We start from the raw sequence: 18,254 nt of genomic DNA, 5'->3' as shown, positions 1-18,254 counted from the left end.
TATAGTAAAATATATTGTATTCTAATGTGTTGTATTGTACTGTAGTACAAATGTCTTCAGAAAGTGTTCCTTCTTAATGTAGTAGGTTCTGATTGGGAATAATCATGACGATTCATGGAATATGACACCTTAGGAACATTAGCTTCTTTCCCCATGAATAATTTTCTCATGCCTTATGAAGCTAGTTCTTTGATTTTATGTGAATTTTCAGACATGGCTGCCCTCTTGAGGCTAATATTCCTTAAATATATCTGGTATTAAATGCCCTTTATTGGGTTACAAGTATTTTGACCCCCATTCTTTCCATTTTGAATATGTTAATGATATCAGCACTGTGGAAATCTGAGAACCTGATACTAATATGATACTATGTCTTCTTATTGACAGAATATTTGTGGTTTGCAGAATTCTGCTGCCAAGCTGGCTGGAAAATCAGATGCTTGTGTCCATTTGTTGTATGTGTTGTGTTGGTTAACATCACAGACATCATAAATCGGATATTATATCAATCCAAAACACAATTGCAAGCCGGTGTCAATAAAGTTCAGATTCTTATAAAGATTCTGTTTCAGATCAATACAGCTGTTCAAGTATTACAACCTTAACATACGTTTACTATAAATAAAGCTACCACGAGCAGTTATCATGGCTACCTTATTACTCAAGTATATGTTCCCACATAAACCTATAGAAAATGTAGATAGCTTTCTTTACACAATTTTAACATTTACTGCATTTTTCAGACAGCCTTATCCAGAGCATCTTACAACTTTATTTCTTTTCTTTTTTTTACTATAACTGAGGGTTAAAGGCCCTTCTCAAGTGCCCAACAGTGGATGCTTGGTGGACCTGGTATTCATGCTCCTGACCTTCTGCTAAATGTTCCAACACCATAACCAGTAACCAGCCACATCCTCAATTAAGTATAAAGAGATTCATTATATATAAAGATACACATTTGTCAGCAAGAATATATACTGGTTTAGTGGCCGTATTTTCTGATTATTGACGTATATCTGTTTTATTCTCTTTTTCTCTTTCAATGTTTGACTATTCTAGTATATTCACACTTCATGTTTAACTAGGAATATTTTTCCAGATTAATTTCATTTAATTATATAATTCACTTTTATTTAATTTTATGTTTATTTTTAAATCATAATACTTAGTCAAAGTGTACATTATTTTAATAAAATGTAAGGACAAGAAAATAAATATTGACATAAAATATTAAATAATAAGCAAGCATGTTTAAATTATTTTTGAAAGTATGAGAACAAGGGTGATTAAACAATAACTACTTAAGTTTTGTAATATTTTTATTAGAGTTTATTACTTTTATTTCTGTTGGCATTTAGATGAGCATATTTGAGGAAAACATTAATAACTATTAGATATTCGTTTTTAAAAATAAAAATTTAAAAACCCATGAAAAATGTATTTGTCACATACACTGTCATACTCAGTAGAACGTGTAGGGAAATCTCATGTATAAAATAAATTGAAATACTAAAATTAAAGATTCAAACCAGTATTTAAAATATAATAGAAAAAATCAATAAAATAGTTCAAATACAAAAACAGATTATTATAGGAAATTGCATTTAGGACCTTATAGAATAATGACATGCAATATGCAATAGATTAAGGTTGGAGGCTGTACAAGGTAAAATAATAATAATAATAATAATAATAATAATAATAATAATAATAATAATAATAATAATAATAATAATAATAAATTAGACAAGATATGGATGGATATATGGCAGAAGATTACAATGACAATGAATACAATATTATGACGTAAATAAAATGAATAAGAAAATACTATTAAATAAAGTGCAAAGTGTGTCCAATGGATGTGCCGTTATAGTGTATTCTGCGAATTAAACTGAAAACTTTATTACGTGGAATGTATTATAAAATATAACATATATTTCAGTTGTTTACATTTTGAACATATGTAGTACAGCAAGGACGGTGCGCAGTAAAGAACTACAAGTTCCATGGGCCTTACGTAGATGCGTCATTTCCGCACCTGCTATGAACAGCCAATGGGTGTCCACGTCGTCGTCGTAGCGTCCCTCCCCTTTTACAGTTGCCGTTTTTTCTCTTCAGCGTTCAGCGACCGTCGGCGCCATATTGACGATTACAACGCTTTTTGCAAAATCTTAAAAAACACGTATTTGCCAAAATGCTGTACTTGGAGGACTACCTCGAGAGTAAGTATATACGTGGTTTTGTTATTTCGTGGCTGCTTGAGGGGGTTTATTTGATTCCCCGGCTGTTGTTTTGGTGATAATGGAGCGCAGCTGTTAGCATGCTAGGCTACTCCGTCATTTAGCTTTCTCTTCTCTCTGGCAGTGATCGAGCAGCTACCCATGGACCTCCGCGACAGGTTTACGGAAATGAGGGAGATGGACCTGCAAGTACAGAGTAAGACCGAGTGGGCTGAAACTTCCCGCTACACTCAGATACATTACCACATTATACATGTTTATTACACTTCTGTTCTGTTTACTGCCTTTTGGGATGAGATGTGATCTTAACAGCACTAAAAGTCACGTGGAAGTCGAATTGGGCATCGTTTTAAAACTAAGGATGTTACATCAGTTTGAGATGCTCCGATCTTTGTGTATACACTTTGACCAGTGATAAGTGGAACAAACAAACAAAAACAACAACAAAACAACTCTTGCTTTCTGGCTGAAACAGTGAATTAAACTTAAATAAATATATATATATATACACACACAAACACATAAACACACGCATTATATATATAAATTATATATATATATATAATTATATATACACGCATATATAGTGTGTGTGTGTGTGTATGTATATATATATAATAATATATACACACGTGAGTATATAAATATATTATTTATATATATATTGTGTGTATGTGTGTGTGTGTGTGTATATATATATATATATACACAGACACACACACATAGACAGAATACTTATGTATTTAGCCTGTGTATAAATAATTCATGCTCTTCCTGTGTCTGTGTGGGTTTCCTCCGGTCTGCGTTAGATCGACTTTCCAAAATACGAAATTACCTCAGATAGTGAATGTGTGTGTATAGAGGTGAGTTGGTGGCTGGTCCTGAGTGTGTTCCAGGTCCAATGTGATCCTGACCAGGATAAAACACTCAATGAAGGTGGCGCTGAGTTCCTCAGTATAACACGCACACATCCCAAATTTCAAATTACATTTTGGCAAGACAATTTTAATTTAAATCACAGCGTCTGACTTTATTTGAGCTGGATTAGATCTTTGTTGCCCGTATGTTTGACAATCCGTTCGTAACGTGGAGTCTCTAAAGGAGATAATTAGTAGGCGCATGCTGAGTGTTTTCATGGCAACGATTCAAATGAGTATTAAAAAATGCGTCTTATTACTGTCTTACCAATCAAGTCTAATATCATGCACTCACCCCTGTGAGATGAGGCCCATCTCAAAGCAGAGCTATTAACGGTAATGATTTTGGTCTGTAATAGTAGTGATATTTTCACAGTATGGAAACTAAAAATATCATTGTATTAAACAACCTTAATCAACCATGGTATTAAAAAAAGGGCAATTTTTTTGGAAAGACATTTCAATTAGTGTATTGTGAGTAGTTTCCATAAATCATTTAAGCTGTTTGTATTTATTGTGTTTCTGTGAGGGAAGGAGAAAAAAATTCAGCCAGCGTGGCAGTCCTGAGTACTGATTAGCCTAAACTTGCTTATTGTCCTGGTTTCTTATGGTCACTAATGCGATTCAGTGCGTGGGATAATCATTTGATATAGTTTGGAAAATGCTCAAAGAGGTAGCACTATAACATGTTTTAGGGTTACATAAAAACATTTCTGTGCTGTTGTGTCCTCTGGAAAACAACTGTTAAGAAGCACCTAAGCAAGAATCTTTATTGGGTAAAATAATAATATACAGAAATGTCAAAGTCTACCATCTAAATGTACACCATTTGAGTTAAAAACCTGACTCGGTATCTGGTCAGTAGATTGAGATGGCCAGGCTCATCATAAACACTTGTGCTTTTCAGATGCTATGGACCAGCTGGAGCAGAGAGTTAATGAGTTCTTTGCCAATGCTAAGAAGAACAAACCTGAATGGAGGGAGGAGCAGATGGAGGTTATTAAGAAGGTAGAGGACAAAAAAAGCAATTTTTACTGAGCACCAATAGAACATCTGCTAGAAATAGAGCTATAATCCCAAAGCAGACGGCTTTATTTACCATTCCGAGGACTAATTTGTCAGCCTACCTTGCGTTCAGTTTTTGTTCTGTTTTTAAACTGCCGTGAACTCTTTATTTATTTATATTTGGCCAAATGCTTTTCTATGCACATAATTTGGTAGGTAACGTTAAAAGCACCTATTGAGAGTGATGACTGGAATGACTCAAATGTTTTGTTTTCTTCTAGGACTATTATAAAGCGTTGGAAGATGCTGATGAAAAAGTCCAATTAGCCAATCAAATCTATGATCTGGTGAGTAAAAGTGTTGCATTTTACCTGATTCACCACTAGGTGGCAGTCACTCTTTGTGAATAAACTGGTGCTTAAGAAGTTCTTGGATTTCATGTACAGATGAATTTTTTTACTGCAGTTAGAGCCAAAAAAACACAATGTTATTAAACCTGTAAAAGTTTTGCTCTTAATTAAGAGGTATTGTTGTTTTTTGTGGTGGTTAGGTGGATCGACACTTAAGGAAGTTGGATCAGGAACTTGCAAAGTTCAAAATGGAGCTGGAAGCAGACAACGCTGGCATTACAGAAATCCTGGAGAGACGTAAGAAACAGCCAGATGTTATTTAGTTAGCTTCCATAGAATGCTTTCACATTTGCAGTGTGTTGTTTGAGATTATTCACACCCTAGGTATGTGGTCAGGATATCGTAGTCTAGTGGGTAAGGTTTTGGACTCCTGATCAGAAGGTTGTGAGTTCAAAACCCACATCCAACAAGCTGCCACCACAAGGCCCTTTACCCTTAATTTACCCCAATCTTCAGTGTGGTAGAATGATTTAATTTTTTTACTAGGCAAGTTATGTAATGATCATTTCAAGAATATGCAATATGTGGAAATGCTGACTAAACTGCATGCAGTCACGTCGCAGTTAAACATAATGAGAGAAAAAATACCATGCTAGACACACTTGAATAGTATCATTAAAGTGAGGACAGAATTACCACAGCACAACACAATGCTTCATTAAGCCTTGTTGGAAACCTTGTTAGAAAAGGATAACGAATATGAACTCATTTGTTTTCCCCTTAGTCTATATCAATGCACTCAACACGTTATTACACTACATTAGCTACGACTTTTCAGCCTAGTCAGTTAGGTTTCCAGGCAACCAGAACATGGGACTGGTTGCTCCTTATTGCTTAGTGCTAAGCTCTAGCTAAGCATTACTTCATGAAGGGGTTTTAGATGTTTTGGAGGGAGGGGAATGCTTATCAGTATTTACACCACAAATGCAATTTGTCTCGCAGGCAACAAATGGCTTTACAAATTCTACTCTGCTGCTTTTGTCTAGATTGGTTGGTGTTTGCATTTGCATGTTTATAACTCGTTGAACCATTTTTTTTTCTTCCTTGCTGCAGGATCATTGGAAATGGACAGTCCATCTCAACCTGTCAATAACCATCATGTTCACTCGCATGCCACTGGAGAAAGTAAGACGCACTACTACTCTCTCCACCAGACATGCTCTCATACTTTATACTCCATTGTGGGGGGTTTTCCTAATGTGTGTGTGTGTGTGTCTGTGCACGCGTTTACTTATAAGAGAGGAAGTACAGCACGCCAACTCACCACACTACTGAGCATGTGCCAGAGAAGAAGTTTAAATCCGAAGCTCTGCTCTCAACGTTGACATCAGATGCCTCTAAAGAGAACACCCCGGGTAAAGATGCAAGCACACACACACACACACACACACACACAAACAATCAGTGCTGGCTGGTGAGCCAAGTCTCTGCACAGATTGTTCTCTATAAACATTGATTGACTGCTTCAGGCACTTTGCTAACGTTTGTGTGTGTGTGTGTGTGACAGGTTGCAGAGCGAACAGCACGTCCTCCTCAACCAACAGCGTGTACAGTGTGAACTCCTCCCAGTCTCTTTCCTCCTACAACCTGAGCTCTCTGCCATTGGGTCCAGCAGGAGCCATCAGTATGGCTGCAGCTCAGGCAGTGCAGGCCACAGCACAGGTACAAACAAAACCCCACAACTCCCTCACTCCTTTCTCCTCCTCCTCACATTTAATTCCTTCCTTCTCAACATCTGCAACATCTGTGTTGTTTCAGTACACGTATAATAAATAAAAATAACTCGGTGACAAAACTTATTCTGCAACCTTTAAGTTCTTTAGTTTAGCTCAATGAGTGCAAATATAAACCTGTCTGTTTTTCTTCTCTTCACATTTTTTATTTAACACAAACAAAACCTTTTTAACATGATGCTGCTTTTAACAGACCCTTGTTTTCTTTGGCTAAATATGAAAAGGTTCTGTTAGAAAATAGTGCATTGCATTAAGTTATACAGAATTGTAGATACTGTATTTATTTAGGGACCCTGTGGTCTCGTGTTGCAGATGAAGGAGGGCAGAAGGACGTCAAGTATGAAGGCTTCCTATGAGGCCATTAAAAATGATATCCTGCCTCGGGACTTTGCTTCGAACAGAGAGACATCTGGCTACATGTCCTCGACTCTGGCCTCCACTCTCACACAGAACCTCACCACCAGCAACAGTTCAGACTCCCGCACAGGACGCAAGAGCAAGTAAGAGTCTTGCACACACTTAAACCTTGATCCCATTGATGAAACGTGTGTGTGTGTGTGTGTGTGTGTGTGTAAATGTGAGATTTGCGTTTAAATACGAAGAATTTCTGATTGTCTCCTGAAGACAATATATAATGTAAATGACAACTTTACTTTGCTACAACTATTTAAAAGCTTTTTCAAGTCAATAAACTTGTGGTTATTTAAGATGCTTTACACAGACATGTATAGCAATGGTAAAAAAAAAATCTTTTGATTGAGGACATTGTAAATGTTTTTGTAAATTAACATTCACGATTTTGAGATTTCTTTTACCCTGAAAGCCTGGTATCAGATTGACTGATTTGGGTACTGCATATATTAATTGTGTATTCTCTGACACGTGTGTCTCCAGAAACAACAACAAGTCTTCCAACCACCAGTCCTCATCATCTTCATCCTCTTCTTCCCTGTCATCCTGTTCCTCCTCCTCGGCTCTGGCTCACGAGCTGGCCCAGCAGACAGCCGCGCTACCAGAGAGCGACAGCAGCGGACAAGTGGACTGGACTTACGACCCCAACGAGCCCCGCTACTGCATTTGCAACCAGGTACCCAAATATTTCCCTTTATTTTTATGGTCACATTGAATAAATTAGTCCAGTTCATTACAGATGTGTTCAATAGTTGCAGAGACTATGTTAAATGTATTGCTTTCACCATAAAGCCCTTTAGGATATGTGAGCTAAATCCAAGAGTTTTAATACTTTCTTCTTCTTTTTTCTTTAACATTAACGGTGAAATTCTGTAAATCAGAAAGCCCTTTGTGTTCGACACAGCAAGCTAGAGCAAATGTGCCAAAAGCTCAGATTGTACCTTTTAAGAACATCTGTCCTGATGTAGTAACAGGAGTGAGCAGTTAATACATTCCACAAACATTTAGCTTTCCTTTGTACAAATAGTTGTGATTAAGGACAAGAATAAAAGGCAGTGGGTTGTGATATCAGGTACATTAAACTCCCAGTAGTTTATATGATACCGGTGTGGTATAAAGTGTTTTATTTCTTTTATACCACACTGGAGTTCCAGTAGTGATTTTGTTTTTTAATTAATTAATTTATTTTTATTAGTTTTCAAACAGTTGGTTAACATCTTTAGAATATGGAGTATCTGCTCTAGAAGTTCCTGTAAAATATTTGCTACTCTAGAAAGAGCCGATGTGCAGAAAGAGCTCAGAGCTGCTTTTCAAAAGAAAATCGCTCAAAACCTAACCAATGAGTCAATTATTGATAAAAATATACCCACGGCCAGCTGCCCCAGCAGGTTCTGCCCATAATAGTTACCTGGGTTACGTATGTATGTGTGGGGTGGAGCTATCAAAACAAGGGTGACACCCATTTGGGTTAGGGGTGTGTTTGTTTTGGTGATTTCAAATGTCAACATTGGCTTTCAAACATCATGCACCCCACCTTTAACAGTTATATAGTAGCGACACTCCTGCCACATCCTGTCTTTAACCCAGTGGAGCTTTCTAATAACCTAATGTGGAAATCAATACACACAGTGGAGTTAGCGTTAGAGCTTCAACCAAAAAAAAACCTAAAGCATTTTCTCTGCACTCTGATTACGTCTAGAAAAGCATATGAAGTTATGTTATCATATATCGAATGTTCATAATAATTTTGTTAATTTGTGTTTAAAACATAATAATTTATGTTGTTTTCACTTGTTTTGGGTCAGTGGAAATTCCAGTGTCGCTAACTGGCTACTTTCCAAAATTCCACCCACTTACTCAGTGTTATTTCTTAGTTGCTTGTTTTAATCAACATGCATGTGAAGTGAATGCGATGCCTAAAATGTATCCTAACCACTGAGCCTTGAATGCAGTTTGGTAAATGATCTATTCTGTGTAAACTCCCAGTGTCTTTGTAATATGATGTGCAACAAAACATTATTTGTTAACAAGATATTATTACTTCTTTTTTTAACCTATTGTATGCACACCAAAACATCTTATACCATGGCTTTTATCTTTGCCTATGCAGAAATGCATAATATGTCTCGCTCTATTTGCAGGTGTCTTATGGTGAGATGGTTGGCTGTGATAATCAGGATGTAAGTACACTTCCTTCAGCCACATGTCCTCAGTAAACAGCCTGGTCACTGAATACTTTATAGAAGACTTTATTTTTTACAACACAGAGCGAAATGATTGCTTTATTCATAGTAAAATAAAGCTGTGGGACGACATGTAGTATGTTCACATGGAACCCATGTTTATTCTTTATTTTCTTTCCCAAACTTAAACATTATTCAGGTGGTTTGTTCTAACATTATGGACCAGTCCTAGACAATACAGCTAGATAATGATTGAGGGTGACTATTGATCTAGATGGTTATCACGTAGCTCTTGATTTAGAAAGCCATAACTCATGAACTATGAGCCGTTGTGGAATTTTAGCTTTCAAATTAGCCAAACGCATGTGGCTCTGTTAAAGCTTAGCAATAGTTAGCTTCGCTAAGAGTACTTGGTAGTACAGATTCCACTAATCACTACTTTACTAGTATAAATAATGGTTAATTTTTCTTCCTAATGATTCGTAGAATCCTAGGAATTGAACAGTGTGTTAATTTTAACAATTTGTTGTCTGCAGTGTCCTATTGAGTGGTTCCACTACGGCTGTGTGGGTTTGACCGAGGCACCTAAAGGAAAGTGGTATTGCCCACAGTGTACAGCAGCCATGAAGAGGAGAGGAAGCAGACATAAATAGACATCCATCACCCCCCGAGCTGACTCCAGAATCTTCTACCCAGAACTCTCGTTCCAATCTCACTGCCTGGTTCTGCCCCCGTTTCCCTCGTTAAAAAAAAAACAAAAAAAAAACTGCGAGAGAAAGTCTTCAATGTGATCTCCACTTTGTGAAATGTGAATGAGCTTTCGAGGACGGTGTCTTTGTAAATGTAAGATGAGACACGACCTTTTAGTTATTTTTAATCTTCGATTAAGGTCCTGATTGGCAGGGAAGGGTTGTTAATATGCACACAACTCTCAGACATTCCTCAGCCTGCCATGCGTGATGGTAGGGTTCATGACCTTCAGCACAAATTAGTGCATCTCACTCCTGTTGATCCATATTCACAGGGACAAGACGAACTCAGAAACGTAGTCCGGAAACGTGTTGAGAAACCATGGACCTCGGAAATTTAACAAAAAAAAAACCCACAGTGTCTCTGAACAAGAAGAGCCTGACGATACTGGTGTTCTTTGAAGTGTTTGTGTATTCAGTACTCCAGGGTTCTTGATCCAGGTCCTGGGGTTCCCCCTGCACTGCTGATTTAGTGTTTTGTTTTGTTTTTTCTGCTCTAAAATGCACATTTAAACTCATGCAGGGATCAGTAATGAGCTGGTTAGTGAATGCAGGTCTGTTAGGAGCAAGAAAAACACTAACTGCCCTGGACTGCAGTACTTCATTACCAGAAATATGGGATACTCTGCAGTTGGTATATTGAATTGTGCTTCACTTGGGGATAAAACCTCATATCCCCCATGATACATGATGGGACACATTTTTAAGAAATTTGTGCTTGTCTGTGACGGTGAATTTCTTTAAATATTAGTCAGGATTTCATTCAGCTACATGATTTGAGCGCACAAATAAATAAAACAGGAATCCTTGCAGATAAGCAACAACATATTTTTTTGGCTAGGCCTTTCAGCCAGGTGCTGCCAGTTGTACTATAACACAGTGATTGTTGGTGTATGTGTGTTTGTGTGTATGATGTGATGTATACAGAATGTGTGTAAATGTGTAGTCTGGCCTGCACTGATCTGGTGTTTCAACGTTTCCTAACCGGGGGGAAAAAATAAAACGATCAATAATTTTGCTATTTCCTGTGATAAAGTGTGACTTTTCTTCTCAACCCATTTCATTTTTTGTTTTGTTTTTTTGTTATAATGAATGGAAGTATAAAGTATGCCTTCGATGTTCTTCGATGCATTAATTAAAATTTTTTTCTTGTTCACATCTCACAAAATTGGACGTTTCCAGTACATTGGCCACACACTGTTCAGTTCAACATTCGACGAGTGATGTGAATAACATTGGGAATCTAGTTATAATGACACCTGTCAAGCGGTGGGAAATATTAGGCAGTAAGTGAAGTCTGCTCCCCAAGTTGATGTGTTGGAAGCAGGAAAAAATGGACAAGCTGTAAGGATCTGAGGACTCAGTCAAATTGTGATTGTTAGAAAGGATCGGAGTATTTTCAAACAGGTCTTGTGGGGTGTTTCCTCATACGCAGTGCTTAATAACTGCCAAAAGACAGCATCCTGGACACCCAAGGCTAATAGATGCAGGGGAATAGTTGAGGCCTTCTGGTCAGATTGCACAGAAGAGCTACTGTAGAATAAATTTCAGAGTGTCCATGCTGAACCCTAGACACCACCGATGAAACCTACAATGTGCACGTGAACGTCAGAACTGGACCATGGAGCTACGGAAGAAAGTGGCATGGTCTGATGAATCTTTAACATGGTGTGGATAGTCTGCTACATGTGTGACATTTACCTGAGTAAGACATGACACCAAGATGCACTATGGGAAAAGGCAGACCAGTGGAGTCAGTATGATGTAAGGTTTTGCTGGGAAAATGCGGTTCCAACAGTAGTGCAGATGACTTGCACCCTTTGTGACTACAGGAATTATTAATATGAGCTTGAGTCTTCTTTCAGTAGAATAATGCTCTCTGTAACATTGCAAAAATGCTTCAAGGAACATAGTTTAAAAAAAAAGTGCAAGGTGTTGACGTGGCCTCCAAGTTCCCCAGATTTCAATCCAACTTCGCATCTGTGTATAATGAAATAAAATGACAATAGATTACAGAAATGCTTTATCTGTATTATGATTTGCTTTTACTTCCATTTTTGAGCTGCGATGCAGTTCATGGTTTTTCTCCTGGAACGCCAAAGGTGGAGCAAAATGTTCATCACTAACACAGAATCCTCACAAAATAAATAAATGAGAGCCTCATTGACAGGTGCCTTGTAAATATGATCAGTAGACTATTATATCTCGGTCACAGTATTTTCATATCCGTTTGCACAGAAGGTATTGATTATTTTCTAGTATTTCTGACTTCAAGGTAAATCACAGGTTTACTGTATATTATTGATTCTTTAGTAGGAATATGCACAGGGACTTGCATGGTGAACCCTAAAAGTAATCTAAAACTAGTAATAAAAATGTTTCCTGTATGGAAATGTTGAAACATTTATGGAAGGACTCTAGTGTTGTTGCGTTGGGACATTAAGTAAGCTTTCCAGCACAGGAAAGTGTGAAGGACAGGACAAGCTTTGGTCTGTCTTATTTACTTCTAGAAGGAACAAATGAGAAGCTGATGAGGGATGCTGATGTGTTAATACATGTTCCACAACTAGGACCATAAAATTCTGTGTGTGTGTGTGTGTGTACAGTACTGTTCATGGGTGTTGGGGCAATCTCACAGTGGTGTATGCATGTATATACTGTGTGTGTGTGTGTGTGTGTGTGTGTGTGTGTGTGTGTGTGTGTGTGTGTGTGTAAAGTACTGTTGGTGAGTGGTGGGGCAATCTCACAGTGGTGTATGTATGTATATATACTGTGTGTGTGTGTGTACAGTACTGTTAGTGTGTGGTGGGGCAATCTCACCGACCGAGGTGTATGCATGTATATACTGTGTGTGTGTGTGTGTGTGTGTGTGTGTGTGTGTGTGTGTGTGTGTACAGTGCTGTTGGTGTTTGATGGGGCAATCTCACAGTGGTGTATGCATGTATATACTGTGTGTGTGTGTGTGTGTTTGCGCGCGTGCGCTGCGTGTTCGAAATCCTTGGTTCCACATTTAAAATCCTAACCGATTTCCACTGCCCGCTTCATGTTGCTTCTGTAAAAGATCCCTTCTTTTCTGAGAGCAGTATAAGGGGAGCTTCGTCCCGAGAGGAAGTAACTGTTTACTCTCTCTCTCTCTCTCTCTCTCTCTCTCTCTCTCTCTCTCTCTCTCTCTCTCTCTCTCTCTCTCTCTCTCTCTCTGTAACGCAAACCAGGTGAAGAGCTCACAACACCGCTCACTATACAGCCTTCGGACAAAAACGTGTTTTCTGCTCGCGGAATAATCTTTACAGTCGTATGTGGAGATTTTGTTGATGACTTTTTCCTCCAGGCAGTAACTTTTCCGCCCGTGTGTTTTTGGAGCGCAGTTTTGGAGCAGTCGGTGCTGGAGGCGGTGCTGGAGTTCCTCTACCCGATTTAAACCCTTTTCCACCAGCTTGCCCCGCATATCCTGTAGTGTATCCAGAACTCCGTCAGGATGTGGCCAGGTTTTTGATTGTGCATCACTTCGCATTGATTTTTCTTTTTTTTTTTTCCGTCTCCAAAAAAGTTTGAACGCAGAGCTGAAAGTGTAATGCTGTTTTATAATTGCTGTTTGTGTAACCCTTTCGAGCATCGGCGACCATTTGGAAGGATGCAGGAGGGACTGTAACATCACATCACATCCATGGTACCCTATGTGTCTGGGCATCGGGATGCTGCTGCGCCGGATCCTGGTGATCGGGACGCTGAGGCGCACATGGCGCACGGCTCCCCTTGTGCTCGTGGGGCTCGCTGTGTTTCTTATTTACCACACATCTGTTGTGAACCGGACAGGATGCAGGCCTGGACAAGAGGACCAACAGAACAAATCAAGGATAAGGGACCGTACAGTGCTTCTTAAGCAGTCAAAAGAACTTGTCTCTTTACTGGAAGTGTGGAATGATCACAATGAGGTAAGTGCACAACTTTTGGAAAAAAAGCTTCTTTGAGGCACTAAAAAAAGTTCTGTGAGTGAGACAAGTTTGTATCTCATACAAGATCTTCAACACTAAATGTACCAAACTACTTGCATCAGAAGTGCAGCTTTTGCACCTTTAAGGTTTCCAAGTACACAGTATGTTTTAATGATGACGAAAAGTGGATCAGGTGTGTTGGACATTCAGACATATTCATCATGTCAACGAGTTTATGCTAAAGAGAGCAATTCCATCAAAATCCAACCCGTCAATTGTCTTTTCTTATTTTACCAAGATGTCTTAAATGGACATTAACACATATCATAAAAGAAATTCAGTGTTTCAGGAAGGAATTTGTGCTTTAGCAAAGTTATACTGCAGAAAGAACAGAATACAGATCCAGTCATTAAAATGCTCCACTGCTTGACCTTCACCATGTCCTGGAAGCCTAAGGTTCTTCACACAAACAATGCCCTGCTGACCTTCACCAGGACTTTATACAAATAAATAAATAAATAAATCCATGAAATTTAAAGTTTGTCTTTTGTATAAATCAGTGTGGTCACTTTAGGGCTCTTTTGCCCAGTCTCTACTCACCCTATTTTAAGTACTTGTTAAATATAGTGGGTGAGTATTGTTTATTTATGATGGGTGTCTTTGTGAGGGTATTTTGGGAGGACAGGCTCGAGGCTGGCTGGCAGTTGGCTAAGAGGCCTTGTAGAGGAGGGGCGATTTACGACTACACACATGTTTCTGGTCAGTGCTGACGTTGCACCCACCTGCATCAACGCTTTAGAAGCTCAGAACAAGAGCATATGATCAAAGCTTTTAAAGTTAAAACATCTTTGGTGGTATGTTTATTCTTGGTCCAAATGTGTGTTTTGGTGTCTGAGCTGTGAGACATAGTGGGAGTAAATGATGTGTGTATATAAGAAGAAAACTGAATGAATGAGAGTGAACGGAGCAGCGGCTTAACGCATACTGTGGAAATGAGCTCCTGATAATCCTGCTGCTAACCAACTCTGTGGAGGAAGTGTGTGTGTGTGTGTGTGTGTGTGTGCACTTTGGTGTATGACAGGTGTCTCTGATCAGCTGTGAGCTCTTTGTGTGAGTCGTGTGTGCAATCACTTAGTCTAATAGTGTTGGGAACTAGATTTCTCATGCTGTGTGGGACTGTGTGTCTGCTCTGAGTAATGAGCAGTGTGCGAGCAGTTTACATTCAGGCTAATGAAATGAGCCAGTTTGTCTAAATGCACATAACACAAGACAGATGTTAAGTCTTTTTAAGTTTACATGTCTACCCTTTTGTCTGCCACATTCACAACCATATATAGTGCAATGCAATAGCGCAATGCTTTATTGACTGTCCGGATCATAAAAATAGAATCAGTAAGATTACAAATATAGTAAGGATAAAATTTACAAGTATATTGTAAATATATTTGTCAATATTAAAAGTAGATTAAAGTTACTGAACTATACAAGAAAGCATATGCAGTAATATGGGAATGTATGTAGGAATGCAGATTGGTGCAACAACAGTCAAAGTATAGCTCCAGGCACAAGACTGTCTGATTCCCATTATATAGAAATGGTGGTGTGCAGAATTCACATTTTCCCATTTAAATTATTTAACCTGCCCATATTTCTGAGGAGATATGTATGTATGTATATATATATACAGTAGCTAACAGTAGTTGGCTAGCTAATAACAGCTAATCTGACAGGATTTCTGAGGAGATTAAGTCCTGTTTATATATTTTATATATAATCTAAACAGCTAAGCTAGCTAATAATATTAGCTAGCTAATAATAAGAGCTAATCTGACAGGATTGCTGATTTATTAAGTCATATAATTATTTTACATTAGGAAACCAGCTAATCTGACAGGATTTTGTAAATAACAGTTATGGCTTTGCAGAACAATGAAAAAATGAACGTTTGTTAAACATCATTTATATCTTTTTTTTTTAATCTTATAGTCCTTTTAGGGATTTAGCCTAGGGATTTAGAGTTCTGCATGTTAAGTAATACATGGGACCTTCAACATTTGAATGGCGGTAAAATATGAATGATATTTCAAATAAAATTTGTTCTCACAGTCACAGTGTGGTATTTAAAGTAGAATCCATCACATGTACAGGCAGATTTTTCTCTTCTGGATGAATGAACGATGCTTCCCAGCACAAGATCTCTGAGTTAGCTGGGTAAGAATGTACTGACTGGCATGATTGAGTATGGACCAGAATGGGTGCTAAGACATAAAGGATATATATAGAAAGTATTTAAATGTGGATAATAGTGTTTATGCTCAAGTTCAGATGTTTGTGTCTATCATTTCTTAAGTGTGTATGTGTCGAAAGGGGGAAAAAAGAGACATGATGAAAACATTTATATCTTGGGTCTTATGACAGCTATACCGAGCCCCACATGAGGAAAAAGGAGGGTGGTATAGAGCGATGGGAAGAAAGAGAGAGGGAAGCAGAATCGGGGAAAGCTTGAATAAAATCTGGAGCTGTTGCCAAATCTTTTGCTTGTTACCAAGCAAAGCTTCCACTTTGCATAGACAATCAGGCCTGAGGTTGTTACTGAATACTAACAAAACCCACTTTCTGTTTTTTTCTCTCTATCAAGACTCTCACTCTGTGTGTGTGTGTGTGTGTGTGTGTGTGTGTGTGTGTGTGTGTGTGTGTGTGTGTGTGTGTGTGTGTGTGTGTGTGTGTGTGTGTGTGTTTACTATAGAGATCTGTAGGAATTTATTTAGTTTAAAAGCAAATGAAAGAATTAATGTATGTAATTCAAACTTATCCCTAAGAAACTGTTAGCAATTTTGTTAACATAGACAATTTTTTGCAAAAATCTTAGAATTTTAAAATCCCAGACTCTAAAACTTCACTCTCATAAACTGCAAACCATTCATTTTAACTTCACTGAATTTACTAAATTATTCATAGTTTTGCATAAGGTGCATAACTAAACTTTATACAGCCAGGATCTCAAATGGTTAAATCACATTTAGCGTATTTCCACACATACAGGCACCTTGGGTCAGACGTCTTTTTCTATAATTAACGTGTTATTCCATACTACAGCATTTTAACATGAACAGCATGCCTTGGAGTCTTATCAAAAGTATTCCACTGATTGTGCCAGCTTGGCATGCTCACACCGAGTCAGGAGGAGTGTGTTTTTATCATTATGATTTTTGAACAGGGATCCACTAAAACAAACCAAAGCAACAGCTCTGTAAGAGACACCGGCTCAGCAGGAGAAGGAGGTAATGGTTTTTAAATATAGTAGAATGTAAATATAGTTGGACTGTGGAATTTGGTACCAGCAAATGCTGTCAGCAGACACACACACACACATACACACACACACACGCTGACCCAATCTTAGATCTGTGTCATGAGAGTGAGAGAATGAGAAACCATAATGTTGTGCACTATCACTCCTTTCATACAAACATAATAGAGAGGTCTGCAATAATTCAACCGATATATTTACATATGCTTACATATTCTAATGGAAAACTCCAACTCCAACAAACTTGATAATTAAAAAAAAATAATTAAAATTTCGTACTGCTTTTTTTCCTCCTAACATGCAGACTCTAAAACAGCGTTCTTGATTTACATGAGAAACTTTCCTACTGTAAATTGCCCATAATGCTGTTCTCTGAGATGCTCAGTTGTGTGATTATGTTTGCACATATACAGACACACAGATACCAGATACTCATATATTCAGTATCTCGTCGCCTGTCCCAGGCAGAATCCCAAACTTAGGATCAAAACCTAAACCGTGTGAGAAGGCAACACTATCTACTGCACCGTCTGTCTGCCTGTCTGTCTGTCTGTCTGTCTGTCTGTCTGTCTGTCTGTCTGTCTATATATAAATCTATATATTTGCCTGCTACTCTATCTATCTATCTATCTATCTATCTATCTATCTATCTATCTATCTATCTATCTATCTATCTATCTATCTATCTATCTATCTATCTATCTATCTATCTATCTATCTATCTATCTCTCTATCTCTCTCTGTCTCTCTCTGTCTGTCTGTCTGTCTGTCTGTCTGTCTGTCTGTCTGTCTGTCTACAGATGCTCCAGATGTTGATCACTCCTTTCCAAAATATCAGGAGTTGGTCCCTTATTTGCTGTAATAATCTTCTGGAAAGAGCTTATCACAGATTTCAATAGAAACAAAAACCTACAGGCTTTTGCCTGTTTCATAATAAGATGAAAGAGGAGTATTATTGTCATTACTTTCTCTTTTGTTGGTGTAATATTTGCAGTGCAGGACTTTTGGGAAATCTGGCCCAGTTTGGTTGAAATGGAAGTGATAAGAAGCAGTTGTAGTTTGTGCTCTCTGTTTCTATTACTCTTCCTTTTTTCTCTCATGTCTCATGCTTTTTTTCACTCTCACTTTTTTACTCTCCCATGCCCTACTTCTTTCAGCTCGTATATATAAATTTCCATCCGAGAGCTCGACCACATCAGAGAGTAGAAAATCTGTATACCCAGAGCCCATCATGAAGTTCTCTCTCTCTCTCTCTCTCTCTCTCTCTCTCTCTCTCTCTCTCTCTCCCCTCCCTCCCTCCCCTATTTCCTCTAGTATTGCCTTATTGCCAAACATCTAGTCTTTCTCAGCTGTCTGTTTAC

General features: G+C 38.1%; 2 protein-coding genes across 4 annotated transcripts in view; both read left to right on the top strand.

Moving 5' to 3' along the window:
- The first annotated feature begins 2,072 nt into the window (after positions 1-2,072).
- ing3 (inhibitor of growth family, member 3) lies at positions 2,073-10,672 on the top strand. 2 transcript variants are annotated; one of them, XM_027151788.2, is made up of 12 exons: positions 2,073-2,225; positions 2,368-2,439; positions 4,068-4,168; positions 4,447-4,512; positions 4,716-4,812; positions 5,629-5,700; positions 5,814-5,930; positions 6,083-6,237; positions 6,621-6,808; positions 7,203-7,395; positions 8,861-8,899; positions 9,439-10,672. In XM_027151788.2, the coding sequence occupies exons 1-12, from the start codon at positions 2,198-2,200 to the stop codon at positions 9,553-9,555; spliced, it is 1,245 nt and encodes a 414-aa protein (XP_027007589.1). In that variant the 5' UTR covers positions 2,073-2,197; the 3' UTR covers positions 9,556-10,672. The 2 variants fall into 2 exon arrangements, with proteins under 2 accessions (XP_027007589.1, XP_027007588.1); XM_027151787.2 differs by having other exon boundaries at positions 6,597-6,808.
- Positions 10,673-12,596: 1,924 nt separating this feature from the next.
- The window catches only part of cped1 (cadherin-like and PC-esterase domain containing 1), a 56,288-nt gene continuing 50,630 nt past the window's right edge, over positions 12,597-18,254 (top strand). The window contains exon 1 of one of the 2 annotated variants that reach the window (XM_047804425.1): positions 12,597-13,583. In XM_047804425.1, the coding sequence (XP_047660381.1) occupies positions 13,326-13,583 (258 nt within the window). In that variant the 5' untranslated portion in view covers positions 12,597-13,325. The remainder of the gene's footprint in view (positions 13,584-18,254) is intronic. The other variant, XM_047804424.1, reaches the window with a different exon arrangement.

This window comes from Tachysurus fulvidraco, chromosome 19 (assembly GCF_022655615.1).
Source record: "Tachysurus fulvidraco isolate hzauxx_2018 chromosome 19, HZAU_PFXX_2.0, whole genome shotgun sequence".
Classification (NCBI taxonomy): Eukaryota; Metazoa; Chordata; class Actinopteri; order Siluriformes; family Bagridae; genus Tachysurus; species Tachysurus fulvidraco.
The sequence above is the reverse complement of the archived record's forward strand: the minus strand, read 5'-3'. Positions and strand labels throughout refer to the sequence as shown.

Bases quoted from the DNA above. Each gene is read 5' to 3' on its own strand.
- ing3 (XM_027151787.2), top strand. From the start codon at position 2,198: ATGCTGTACTTGGAGGACTACCTCGAGA. The intron at 2,226-2,367 runs GTAAGTATATAC...TCTCTCTGGCAG, and splicing joins CTTGGAGGACTACCTCGAGA to TGATCGAGCAGCTACCCATG. The intron at 4,813-5,628 runs GTAAGAAACAGC...TCCTTGCTGCAG, and splicing joins TACAGAAATCCTGGAGAGAC to GATCATTGGAAATGGACAGT.